General features: G+C 41.0%; 1 protein-coding gene across 2 annotated transcripts in view; it reads right to left on the minus strand.

Annotated features, from left to right (window-relative positions):
- Nucleotides 1–8,951, minus strand: part of Pi4k2b (phosphatidylinositol 4-kinase type 2 beta) — a 30,443-nt gene extending 21,492 nt beyond the window's left edge. For both annotated transcript variants that reach the window (XM_052198406.1, XM_052198407.1), the window contains exons 1-2: nucleotides 8,566–8,951; nucleotides 495–631 (exon numbers count right to left, since the gene is read on the minus strand). In XM_052198406.1, coding sequence (XP_052054366.1) covers nucleotides 495–631; nucleotides 8,566–8,815 — 387 coding nt within the window. In that variant the 5' untranslated portion in view covers nucleotides 8,816–8,951. The remainder of the gene's footprint in view (nucleotides 1–494; nucleotides 632–8,565) is intronic.
- Nucleotides 8,952–14,006: the final 5,055 nt, after the last annotated feature.

Here is a 14,006-nt window from a genome sequence, read left to right on the forward strand (position 1 = left end):
AGTACGCATCGACTTCTCTTTTCTACTCGAGTCAGAGTTCACTTTAAGTCTCTGCACTCCAATGCCTTCAAGCCTCACCATGCCTGCTTTCCTTGGCATATCACCAGGAAAATCTTCCCGGGGCATTGAACAATACCTTAAAAACTAAATCAGGCATTGGGAAGTGACATGAGACTGGTTTAGAAAGTTCTAACGTGCATCGATCGTACTTAGTTAACATGGCAGCAGGGCTATAAAGGAGGGACTATGAACATGCAAATCCTCACGTGAATGGGGTATAAGGTAAATGCTTGAAACTAAACAAAATATGAGAACAAAAAGCTACAACTGGACACTACCAGCTCCACTTCTATATTAACAACAGTAACCACTGACCTTTATTTTGGAAAGAGGGGACAAACAGATATAATAGGAAAGTAATTTCAGAAACTCAGACATTTCACATTTAAAGGAGTGTCTTCCAAAAATTTGTGTAATATATGTGAAGTTCTCACCCTTTTAGAATCCTTTACAAAGTAACTTCCACTTGACCCTTGGGAGATTCTTTCTGGGAAAACGCCAATTTCTATTGCTTGCTCTGCTTTCAATACAATATCAGCAAATTCTGGATCTTCCAAGAATGTATTTGTTTCTGAAATAACAGCAATTACTGTATTAGACCAGCTGTGGGGATGCTCTTGCAATGGACTGTGTGAGCAGCTTCAGGACAGTATGGTACAGAAACAGAAATCAAACATCAGATAGTCAGCTATGAACCTCTTAGCTGACTTTAAGTGCCTGTGTGTTCCTTGGCATGTGTACACACATGGAGGTCAAAGGTCAATGCTGGGGTGTTTTTCAGAATAGGGTCCTCAGGAGTCATCTTTTAAAAAAATCCCCCCTCCCCATGTGTGTGTGTGTGTGTGTGTGTGTGTGTGTGTGTTTGTATATTTTGCTTACAAATATGTACGGCTGCTACCCTAGGACACTACAATAGAGCATTAGATTCCCCAAGACTAGAGCTACACAACTCCCTCCCCTTAAACATGTATTTAGTCATTCGTTTACTTATTTATTGTTTGTACATGTGCCATTCTCATCATGGAAGCCAGAGGACAACTTTAGGAGTCTTCAGTTTCCACCGCATGGGGTCCTGGGGATCAGACTCTGGTGGCCAGGCACGGCAGGAAGCCGCTTTACTTCCCTGGCCTGAACCACCTCCCCAGCCCCAACTTTTTTAGGAGAATGGACAGGGGTCTCTTGTTGGGAACTGGGGTCTGCCAATTAGCCTAGGCTGACTAGCCAGTGAGGCCCGGGGATCTGCTGTCTCTGCCTCAGCAGCACTGGAGTTACGCGTGCAGACTTACATCAAGTTGCCCTCTATTCTCCTCAGCCCCTCTCCCACACTCCTCCCCATATACTGACCTAGCCATGTCTCACCCAGGTCTAGCGCCTGCTCTCCTGGATCAGCACTCAGCACTCCCAGCTCCCACCCTCAACTCCCTCCACTGTACCCAACCTCTTTTCTGGACTGCTGAAGGCCAGCTCGAGGCTTACTACCCTCAGAACTTAATTCCCTGTCTCTACCTCCTCCCCCAAACACAGCCACTCTGCCCTATCCCAGGTGTTGATGATGCTGTATCTTCCAGTTGCTTGGATCAAAACCCTTGGATTCAGCAAAGATCTCACCCTCTCAATCTCCACACCTAATGTCGAAACCAGCCATTAAGTATCCAAAACACAAACTCTTATAACCTCTGCTCCTATAATGAAATCAGCCCTACCAACTCCTTCCTAAATGACACTAAGCCAATTCACAATCCTATCCCTCCTTTGTACCAAACAGCCTAAGGGGTTCCTGTTTCACTCTAAGAAAAGGCGGTGTCCCCAGGGCCTCTACTCCCTTTTGCCCAGCTGCTGCTAATCTTTGCTTTATTTGAGCATATCTCCTGATTTGTTTTGTCAGCTCTGAGCAGACAAGGATTTCTTTTACTCATGTGTCCTAAGGACTTGCAGTTTCCAGAACATAATAAGCACTCAATAATCTCCTGCTGATGAATTAATAATGAATCATTTAGAATGCAAAGACAAACCAAAAGCCACTTCCATTTTAATTTGGAAGGTACTTCAACTGTCTTTGTACATTATTATGAAACTTCAAAACACAATCAACTTTAATTCAGACAGAAATAAAAATGTTATTTTACTTTTTTTAAAAAAGTCTTTGCGAACAAAAATATTACAAAAAGGACTGTTTGGACATAATGTTACCTAATAAAAATAAGCAAAGTATTTTAATCATGTATATACAACTGAGATGCTCATTCCAAACAATCCTTGTTTGTCCCTTGAAAATAATTAAGAATTAAATGAGGAACTCTAATTTTGGTGACTCTGGACAGGGATCAGTATATAGTGGGCATTTATATTTATCTGAATAATACAGGCACTAGTAACCATTATCATCAGTCAAATGATATTTCTTACACATCAGAGATTCATAGGTTCCTTTAAAAATGTTGCTATTTCCTGTGCATGAGTGTTTGACTGCACATATGCATATGCAACACGTGTGTGACCGGCGCCTGAGCAGGTAGAAGCCAGTTGGGCCCCTTGGCTTGGAACTGGAGATACAGATGGTTGTGAACAGCTATGTGGGTGCTGGGAACTGAGCCCAGGTCCTCCTGTAAGAGCAGAGCCATCTCTGCAGCCCAGTGGATGGGATCTTAATGAAAACGATCTTGACGAGTTACTTATTTCAACCTTGCTCCTAGTGCTGAGGTACCTTACGAAATGTATCACCAGCAAGTGATCCTGAGAGGGAATGTAACAAAATGATCTCAAAGAGATATCATTTCTTTTCCCCTTATTTTTCTTGTATGCATGAAAACAAACACAAACTTCTTTTTCCAGAAAGGAAGACTCTTGCAGTTTGACTCTCTTACCCTAGACCTGCCATCTGGAGCAAATCCAAAGCCTACTTACCTGGAGGCCCTGGGACAGGAACCACAGACGACAGTGAGTCTGACACCCATCTACTGAGACCCCTTTCTTCCTGTGACAATTCCTCACGCAGATGAGCATCACTTTGTGTCCCCAGTCTCTCACTGTCCACTTCCTCTCTATCAAAGTACTAAGGGCTTCCAGAGCCTTGTTCCCTGCCTATGCCACACCCCTGCTTTTATTTTCTTTGAGATTAAAAAAAAAGTTGTATTTATTTTTATTTTATATGTACTGCTTACATGTACGTATGTGCACCAAGTACCTGGTGTCTACGGAAGCCCAAAGAGGGCCCTGGAGACCCTGGGACAGGAACCACAGACGACAGTGAGTCTGACACCCATATACTGAGATCCAGGTCCGTCAGGAGCAGTCAGTGCTCCTAAGCATGGAGCCATCCCTCTAGCCATGCCTCAGTTTTCCACAGTTTCTCCATAGAACAAGGCTTCTAGAACCAAGAAACCCACTGCAGAACAGAGACTCTCTAGGCTCAACTTAAAAGAAGGGGCCTTATAGTGCTGCATTAGTTACTGAGGATCCTGCCATGGGCCGCTAGTTTATAGTAAAATGACTCAACACCGGGATCAGGTGACCTCCCTCATCTGCAACAGTTCCTTAGGATACTACATGCACAGTTACTATTAAATGTTACTGAACTGACAAATGGGTTACACTTTAGCATTTATCACACACACACACACACACACACACACACACACACACACACACTCTTTCTCTCTCTCTCTCTTCCTTGCTGTCATGGGATCCACAACCACTCTCTAAATATTTAGTAATTCAACTTCAACTAAAATCAGATCAACCAAGAGGTATTTCTGTATAATAAGCCAGGATGCTCTCAGCCTCTTAATGAAACATTCTCTTATTTGAACAATAAGAAATGTCCGTTCTCTTATTTGAAGATGGCCTCGATTTACCAACAAAATCTATAAAGGTACTTATATGTAAAATAAATAAATAAATAGTTCTAATTATCATGAGAGAAAAGACAGTTCCAACTATTTTCAAATCAAAGCAATTAGTTTTCAGTAGCTACATTTTCATTAACTGTGTCTTTGGCAATTGCATTCTACGATTCCTCACATTTAAATACACACTGGACATGGGTTTAACTTGAAGAACACTCATAGATATCACACTGTTTTGCACCTAATGTGCTATGGATACTTTGGTTTGAAGATTTGTTGCTGGCATCTGGTTTGAGATTCAGCAGTAGAAGACACAGTTAACAGTACTTTCTTTTTGTGAAGGAGTATGAGGTGGGCTGAACTTAAAGCCCCTTGAGAACCACTATAGCACTACACTAACTCCTGGCCCTTGTTGACTGCTTTTTTAGTTAAAATTATGTTCATACATTTAAGGAATAAACTGTTATTTTGATTTGTGTACATATCAGAAAATTCTCAAATTTTTCTTTCTTCTTCTGAAAAAAAATTTTTTTAATTAAGTGTATATGTGCACGGGGCATGTGTATGTGTGAGTGGAGGTGCCTCTGGAGGTCACAAGAGGTCACAGCACTGGGGGCCTGGCCTGCTAAGTGCCAGGAACTGAACCTGGGTCCGCTGCAAGAGTAGTGTCTGCTTTAATCAGCGTGCCAGTCCTCAAAAACATTTTCTAAGGAGAATCTCAATTTTATCTTTGCAACATTTGGGTCACCTCTAAGAAGTGGTGACCTTGTAGTCAAGTACCAGCCTCATTTTTCAAAAATGTCCACCCAGCTTATTCTCTGAATTGTCTTTACTATTTCCATAGAAAACTAAGCTTCCTCACCACAACTCCCATTCACTGTTCATATTTAAAACTGTAACAAAATGACCTAAAATCTGGGGAAACAGAACTTTGTTCTGATTTCTGATGTATCCCATGTATCTAGCACATAGATGAACCTCGAGAAATCCGTCTAAAAAGTTAACAAAGTATCCATCTGATCACACCAAAGGCTGTTCCAAGTGCTCTGGAAAATAGAGATTCTAAAAAGCTACTGTGTTACCTTTTACCGTTGGATGAATGTAAGCAGGCATGGTAACTTAACATTCTTTCATTTAAATAAACCAACAAGATCTCATCCGCCTTTACTCACCTTCCTACATCTTACTAGAATCCTTTCTAGAAAAGGGGCTGCCCGGGCGGTAGTGTCGCATGCCTGCAATCCCAGCACTCTGGGAGGCAGAGGCAGGAGGATTTCTGAGTTCGAGGCCAGCCTGGTCTACAAAGTGAGTTCCAGGACAGCCAGGGCTACACAGATAAACCGTCTCAGGGAAAAAAAAAATCCAAAAAAACCAAAAAATAAAAAATGTGTTTGGTGGTTAAGCGTGCCTCAAGGGTTTTGACTGATGCCTTTCCCCTGGTCCTTTCATCTAAGACTTGGCTCACAGGAGGCTTCCCAGGAGCCCTCAGGTTTCCATCTCAGGCCACATACATAGCCAGCCCACCAGAACTGTGTTAAGTGACCATTACTGGCTCCACTGGGCTACAAAGCTATGTGGAGATATAGCAGTTAACCACAGGCCACCATCTGATATAGGTTGAGTACTATTGGTTCCTCAAGACTTATTTTACTGATGCCCAGTAGATAATCAAATATTGAAGAATGATGGCCATTTCTATAATAAATGGATAAGCATGGCTGCAGATTTTGTTTGTTTTGTAGCTACGAGTCTCACTGAATTAGGCTGGGCTTGACTTCACTATATAGCCCAGACTGACCTTTAACCCAAGCTTCATGCTCCTGCCTCAGCCCTCTATCCCTGCTGTAATTCCAGGAGCGAATCTGCGCGCTCAGCTTGCCATAGCTGAATGTTGAGCCCTGGCAGGCTGAGCAATAACTTTCAGTTCCATAACTGTTTACTTTCAAAGCACAGGTATGGTGGTCTGTCAAGACAAAAGAAACACAGATTCTTCAAAGTCTGCCCTAAAATAGGCTTACTGGCCTCTTGCTCCCTGATCAGGCAACACCTACCACTAGTTATGAGATTCCTTCCACTGAAATAGACTTTGGGAAGTCCCGGTTTGCCTCTTTATGTTTTAGATTTATTTATTTTATGGTGTGAATGTTTTGCCTGTGTGTGTGTGTGTGTGTGTGTGTGTGTGTGTGCATCACGTGCATGCCTGGTGTCCACAGAAGTGAAAAAACTGCACCAGATGCCAAGGAACTGGAGTTATAGAAGCTCTGAAACCATGTGAGTCACCTCTCTACCCACTGTTTCTTTTGAAAACCCTTTATTTATTTTTAGGGTATTTTTTGTTTTGTTTTTGTGGTTGCCTTTTTTTTTTTTTTTTTTTTTGAGAATTTTGCTATGCAACCCTAGCTAGTCTGGTACTCACTATATACAGCCCAGACTAGCCTTAAATTCAAGGTTTTCTTCTGTTTCACCCACCTAAGTGTTTGGATTACAGGTTTGTACCACCGCGCCAAGCTTGCTTTTTTTCTGTGGGAATCCAAAGTAATGCTTATTTATTTATTCATTTCCATCTATTACATGTGAAGTGCAGAGAACTCTGCCCAGCACGTACCTAGGTTACCAGTATTAGCTACCATCTTTATTACAACTTCATCCACTGATCCCGATGACTGAATACTGACTTAATAACACTACAGTTTATGAGACTTTGAGAATCTGCCAACTCCATTGTTAATATAAAGATCACAGATGCATGGCATTCTCCATTGGCTCAAGAACATAAAGCTCTTGTTTGTATAAATAAAAGTAGTTAAACCCCAGAAATGTCAATATTAATCTAAAAGCATATCTTAAAATTAAAGGTGTTCTCATGACAACTGCAGGGTAGGTAGATAAAAGGACAAAAGAGCTAATGGACACTTTTGATAAACTTAAAAATAGGCAAATGATTCAATCATAAACCTGTTGCTAGTTTTAAACATTTTAAGTAGTTTTTAATAGTTTGAAATTATTTTTAAAATCCTATCTAAAAAATTGAAAATAGTAAAAAAAAAAAAAAAATCCCATTAAAAAGAAGAACCTACATATAACCCCCAAAGCAGCAATTGTTTGGTAACACCGACTCCTATAGTAAAATGGACAAAGTTCTGGGTCTGGAAGAGAAAGAAGCAGCTTAGTCTTAACTTGACCACTTCCTGGATCCATGACGGTGCAAACGACTTACTCCTCAGGTGTAGGAGCCACCAGTGGTTACAGTTTTACTAAGTTTCAGTTCTCACAAAGAGGATCAGTGACAACTAACCCATTGTGCTGCGGTGAGAACCAATGTCAAAAACCATCTTAACTGTGAACTCTGATCTAGATATCACCACCGAGAAGCTCAGAGTTCTGATAATCCATTTGCATACTAACTACCACAGTCTCATCCTTTGGATTTTTTTCTTAGTCTTAATATAAGTGTTATAACAAATAAACAAACCAATCCAATCCATTCAAACAGTAAAAGGTTTCTCGAGACCTTAGGATCTATTTAAATCTACCACACAAGGTAACTGTGCAGGAAGCAGCAGCCATATGGATCTCAGCTCCCTGGCAGACTAGATCCTTTCTACCTCAGATATGGCCAAAGTGTCCGCTGCAGCTGGCTGAACAGAGGTTCATTTGTGAAAGTGGGAAACTTCACATTCCTTTGCTCTATTCAGTGTTGTATTGCAAACTCATCCATCAGCTAATGTCGTGGTAAGGGCAGGCACGAACTTAATGAGTTTCAGAGACGACTTCCTTTACGTCACTTAGAGGATTTGTGTTTGAATAAAAGTTCAGTTAGAACTCTTAATTTGCTCTGTCCAAATCGTTTTCAAGTCACATCAGCACACTGGTAGGTCAAGTAAAACTTAACAACCTCTAGGAAATGCAGTATTAATAACTACCTTCCCTTCCCTGTGGCTTTTCCATAAAGAGTTATAGGGAATGATGCTCTTGAATAGTGCATATGTCACTTCTTTGAATCCATCCTATCATCAACAAGTAGGAGTTTAAAAAAAGGAAAAAGGAAAAAAAAGCCAGTCTAGACTCCAGATGGATCTCATACAAATCTACTCTCTTTCTGTCACACTCCATTTCACTAGTCCAAACTCACCACACAGACATCCAAGCCTGCAATGGCACGCCTTAATTTTAAACATTTTTTGTTAGCCTCTCTTTCAAAGGTCCACTTAAAATCAGCCCACATGATAATGAAAAGGTGTTTTTCTTTTTAAGCGCACAAATAGACTTTGCAGAGAGCTGGCGGCTGGATTTTCACCCGCCTCTGCCCCCTCTGGCTAACGTCACAATAGCAACATTTAATAGAAAGTTTTGAAACTTGTCCCAGCGGCAAATGGTCATTCTTTCTTTACACCTCTCGGCTATCATCCGCCCTGTAAACTCATGACTCCGAGGAGAACTTTCTGGATCGTTGTGAGTTCCTAATTCAGAACTTAAATCCAAACTTGAACAAACAACTTACGTCACAGTCCCGGGTGAAGTTTCCCTCACTGTTTGGCTCCCACTTGGACTGATTCTTTTGGAAAGCCTACAGAGTGAGATTTTAGAGATCCCTGTTCGCTTGCCACAGGGGGAAAGGTGAGAGAAAACTGAGGCAGGGAGGGGCACACATGGGTCGCACCTGAGCCCGCGCTGCGGGTCCGGTCCAGCTCGGTGGACAAGCTCGCGGATGTCGACCCGTCCCCGGACACCACCGGCGGCTCGTCGGTGGCGGGCTCCCGGAGGACAGCCGCGCCCTCGTCCGCCTGCAGCCTCACGGCGCTCCCGGGCGCGCCCCTCCGCGGCTGGGCCCAGGCGACGCGAGGTAGCAGCGGCTCCCGCTCCTCGTCTTCGTCCTCCGAGGGGCGGGTGGGCTCGCAGGCTTCCGCCATGATGTCCCGGGGCGGCTGGGGCGCTCAGAGCCGCCAGGCTCCGGACTGGGGACCCAGCATCACGCCAAACCGCGGCGGACCGCTCCCACCGACGCCACCTCACCAGGCCACCAGCCCGCGCCCGCCCCGCCCAGCCGCCGGCCACGCCCCTCCCCTCGAGCCCCGGGACGCGGTCTTCACGCCTGCGCAGAAGGACCGGGGGTGGGGCAAGCGAGGGCGGGACCGGGCAGGGCAGCGCGGGCCACCTGTTTTGCGGAGGTGTTGCTTGCCTCTGTCGTGGATCCAGCAGAGAGCCAGGATCAGCGTCGTTTCTGTGGAGATGCATCCCTTCCAACCTAAAGAGTCCTCCCTTATTGCTATATACACTGTATACATTTATTTCACTAACTTTTCTCTAAAGGTCATGAAGGCTGAACATATATATATGTATATATACATACAAATATACATACATACACACTGAACATATATACATACATACACGCACATATATATATATACATATATTTGTGTATATATACATATAGATGTCAAATATATATATATTTGACATCTTGGAATAGAAGCCCATGAGAGCAGGAAGCAACTCTTTAGACATAACATAAATTTTGTACATTATATAAATTTATTTTCTACTAAAACTGAGAAGGGAGTGTATGTTTATACATTCTTGATAGCGGTAATTTATAGTTTTCTTTTGCTTTAACTGATGTAAACTAAGGTGTAACATTTAGAAATCTGCCAAAGGCTGTATTTTGGCTGTGATAATTTTTTTTCCTACTTCACTGACTTTTTAAAAAAGTTTTATTTTGCTTCTTACTACTCATCTGTTTCACTTTCCTTTTTCTAGTTGTTTGGTAAAGATTAAAATATCAAGGAGGCCAGGCGGTGGTGGCACATGCCTTTAATCCTAGCACTTGGGAGGCAGAGGCAGGCTGATTTCTGAGTTCGAGGCCAGCCTGGTCTACAGAGAGAGTTCCAGGACAGCCAGGGCTACACAGAGAAACCCTGTCTCAAAAGAACAAAAAACAAAACAAAACAAACAAACAAACAAAACGAGGCGGCTCCTGCCTTTTAAATACCGTGCCTTTAGAACTATGCGTTGCCCTCAGAACTTTGCTTGCTGTGGTTCCAGTGTTCCCGCAGACATAGTGTGTTTCAGTTTTGACTCAGCTGACAATAGTTTCTAATTACTCTTAGGATTTTCCTCTTTGAGCTACTACTTTGAAATGTAATAATTTTCAAACATGTAAGGTCTTTCCAGAATTTTTTTTGGTTTTTTCAAGAGAGGGTTTCTCTGTATAGCCCTGGCTGTCCTGGACCTCACTCTGCAGACCAGGCTGGTCTTGAACTCAGAAATCCACCTGCCTCTGCCTCCCAGAGTGCTGGGATTACAGGCGTGCGCCGCCGCCGCCGCCACCACCACCGGGCTCTTTCCAGAAATTGTTATTTCTAGTTTATGTATTGTGCTGGCTAGTTTTTGCCAAGTTGATACAAAATAGACTGTCTTGGGTGGAAGGACACTCAATTGAGGAATTGGCTCCATCGGAGTAGTTTGTGGGCATATCTTTGGGGAATTTCTTGATTAGTAATTGATATGGAAGAGCCCTACCCACGTGAGTGATGCCATCCACTGAGCAGATGATCCTGGGTTGTATAAGAACCAACAAGCCATAGAGAGCAAACCAGTAAGCAGTGTTCCTCTATGGTCTTGAATTCCTGCCTTCAGCGTCCTGTTTGACTTCCTACCCTGACTTCTCTCAGGGGTATATTCCAATATGGAAATGTAAGCCAGATAAACCCATATTGGGGGTGGGGGGCGGCGAGGTATGGTATTTATCATATCAACCGAAAGCCAACTAGGACAAGTATGCTGTGAACAACAAAGATGCTAAATTACGACATTTGATAGCCTAGCATGTCATATGACTAGGCAAATGTTCTATGTGCAGTTTTATGAAGAATGTAGATTCTATAGTTCAGTGGCTTTTCGTTTGTTTGGTTTGGTTTTTGTTTTTTCCAAGATGGGTTTTCTCTGAGTTATCCTGGCCATCCTAGAATTCACTTTATATACCAGGCTGGACCCAAACTCAGAGATCTATCTGCTTCTGCCTCTCAAGTGCTTAGATTAAAGGTGTGTAACACTACCACAGTAGTGTTTTTTAATCTCCCAGTTGATTCTATAAATAATTAAGTATTGACAGTGTTGTGCAGGTTACCCATTTAACCACAGACTTTTAAATCTAGTACTAAGAGGAGGTTATTAGTCTTTATTACTGTGGATTTGCACTTTTTGTTTAGTTGGCTTTTATGACTTCTAAATAATTCTACTTTTTTTTTTTAAAAAGAATTACATGTATGTGTAAAGTTCAGAGGACAACTTGTCAAAGTTAGTGCTCTCTTTTCAGCCTGTAGGTCCTTCAGAATAAAACAAGCACAAAATCAGTAGCATCCCTGTACCAGTCCTGGTTTGGCCTTCTTAACAATTATTCTGAACTTTTTTTTTCTTATCTCCAGTTATTCTCTGGCTTTGAAGTCTGTGTTGTCTGATGTCAGTATCACTGCTCTATCTTTCTTAGATTCACTCTTACTCCTAGGTAACTATTTTCCCCTTTTCATTCTATTAGTGTTTTTATATTTAATTTTTCTATGTCTCCATATGGTTTACAGTGTGGAGATTTTAAATCCAGTTTGGTAGTCTCTATAGAGTTTGGTAGTTTCAATTAGAGTTTTTAGTCTAACTACATATGTAAGGACAACATGGATGGATTTAAATCTAGCATTTTTAAATTTTTATCTCACTTGTTTCATCCTTTTTATTGTTTTTGGTTTCTTTGGCATTAACCTAGTATTTTTGATTAGTTCATTCTAGTCTCACTGCTGTTTTTCTGCTAATACTCCTTTTATATAAATTTTATATAATTTTTAATGGTTGCTCTGGTGTTTATGGTATACAACCTTAAATTCTTCTAATGTATTAAGAGGCTATAGTATACTAATTGTCATAAAATACAAGAACCCTGCAAATCTGTAGCTCATTTATCTGCCACCTTTAGTGTTTATATTGCCTTGTAAAATAAATCTGCATACATTAAATACAACATACATTTTTTGGCTTTAAACAGTCCTGTATTTTAAACAAATTAATAATTTCTGGTATTTTATATTTACTATTTTTAATGTTCTTCATTTCTTTTTTGAAAATTGAAAATAATGAATTTTTTATTGTGGAAAAAACTAAGTCAACGTTTTAAAACAAACATATAACAATATGGCACTATTTTCATAATCAATGCCCATAAAATAACATCGGTATAAAAAGCTAAGCAAATCTTAAAGAAACCGGCTATAAAAGTAATTTTTATAATTTGTAAATTTGAATTGCATACTTGAATTTATGTCATATGCTCCTTCTTTTACTTGTGAAGCTTCTTCCTAGAATCAACATTGCATGATACTCTAATTACTGATCTACTGTTTTATTCCCTCTTATGAGTCTGATTTTCTATATAGTACCACTTCCCTTCCCAGAGAAGAACTTAACACAATTAGTTATAAAGCAGATCTGGGGATAATGTCTATAGCTTTATTCATTTGGGGTGATTTATTTTTCCAGCATTTTCAAATGGTATTTTCTATAGATAGTGGATTGATTGCAAGTCACTTACCTTTCTCACCACCGTGACTAAAACACCTGGTCAACCTAAAACCTAAGACACCTAAAAGAGGAAAGGATCATTTTATGATTTCAGAAGTTTCAAGGCATCAAAGTGGGAAGAGGTTTTACAGGAGGTGCATGAGACAGAGACACCCCCACCCCCATTAGGGGAGACACAGAGAGCAAAAGCCATGCCCCATATCAAAGGCACTATCACCTCCAGAGGCACCCAACCCCCTGAAGGCTATACTACCTCTCAAATCAGCAACCTGGGAACAAAACGTGATCCTGCTGAGGGCATTCCTGATATTAACCACAACAGCTAATGTCGCTGCCCTTATCCAAGTTCAGTTCTTTTTTGTTTGTTTGTTTGTTTTTGTTTTTGAGACAGGGTTTCTTTGTGTAACTCTGGCTGTCCTGGAACTCACTCTATAGACCAGACTGGCTTCGAACTCAGAAATCCTCCTGCCTCTGCGTCCCAGAGTGCTGGGATTACAGAAGTGTGCCATCACCAGCCGGCTCCAAGTTCAGTTCTAAAATATCTTTTGTGGTCTCCTTATCTCTGAGTCCACCTACCTGTCCCATTTATACTACAACACTATTTTTCTGGTTTACATTAAGATTTTATCTTTGTCTTTGGTTTTAAATAACTATACTATGGTATGGTTTCTCTTTAGTGATATTCTGCTTGGATTTTGTGAGTCAGCATGTGGGTGCTGGGAATTAATCTTAGGTCCTTTGTAAGAGCAGCTAGTCCTCTTAACCACTGAGCCATCTCTCCAGCCCTGGCTGAGTTTTTTTGGTTTTGTTTTGTTTTTTTTTTTAAGCTATAAATTTATGTTTTAAAAAATTGTGTGTGTGTGGTCTCATTTCTTCAATTTTTTTCTGTCTCATTTTCTCTTTTCTTTCTAAAATACCTGTACTGCATATATGTTAAATGTCTTGATATTGTCCCAAGGCTCTGTTCACCTGCTTCCTTTTAAAATAGTTTTTTTTTTTTTAAAATCACTTGTCTTTATGTAAAAAAAAAACTTCTCTTAATCTGTTTCACGTTCCCTGACCTTTTAGCTGTCTAATAAAGAAACTCTTCAACTCGCTCGGTAAATTTTTTAAAAATTCCAAACTTTATTCTTAGTTTGTTGAGGTTTGGTCTTTTATTTATTTATTTATTTATTTATTTATTTATTTATTTATTATATGTAAGTATACTGAAGCTGTCTTCTGACACTCCACAAGAGGGAGTTAGATCCTGTTATGGTTGGTTGTGAGCCACCATGTGGTTGCTGGGATTTGAACTCAGGACCTTCGAAAGAGCAGTCAGTGCTCTCAGCTGTTGAGCCATCTTTCCAGCCCATAGGTTTGGTCTTTTGCTACATATTTTAATGTTAATTATTGTCCCCACAAGGGGCAAGAAAATCTGCATGTACAGTGTGACCTTGCTCTTAATTTAAAACTATTGATTAAATAAAGATGTCCATTGCTTATAGCTGCACAGAACTGAGATAGGCGGGGCTTGGGGTCCTGGGCTGGGGG

The sequence above is a fragment of the Apodemus sylvaticus genome, chromosome 11, assembly GCF_947179515.1.
Source record: "Apodemus sylvaticus chromosome 11, mApoSyl1.1, whole genome shotgun sequence".
In the NCBI taxonomy this organism is placed as follows: Eukaryota; Metazoa; Chordata; class Mammalia; order Rodentia; family Muridae; genus Apodemus; species Apodemus sylvaticus.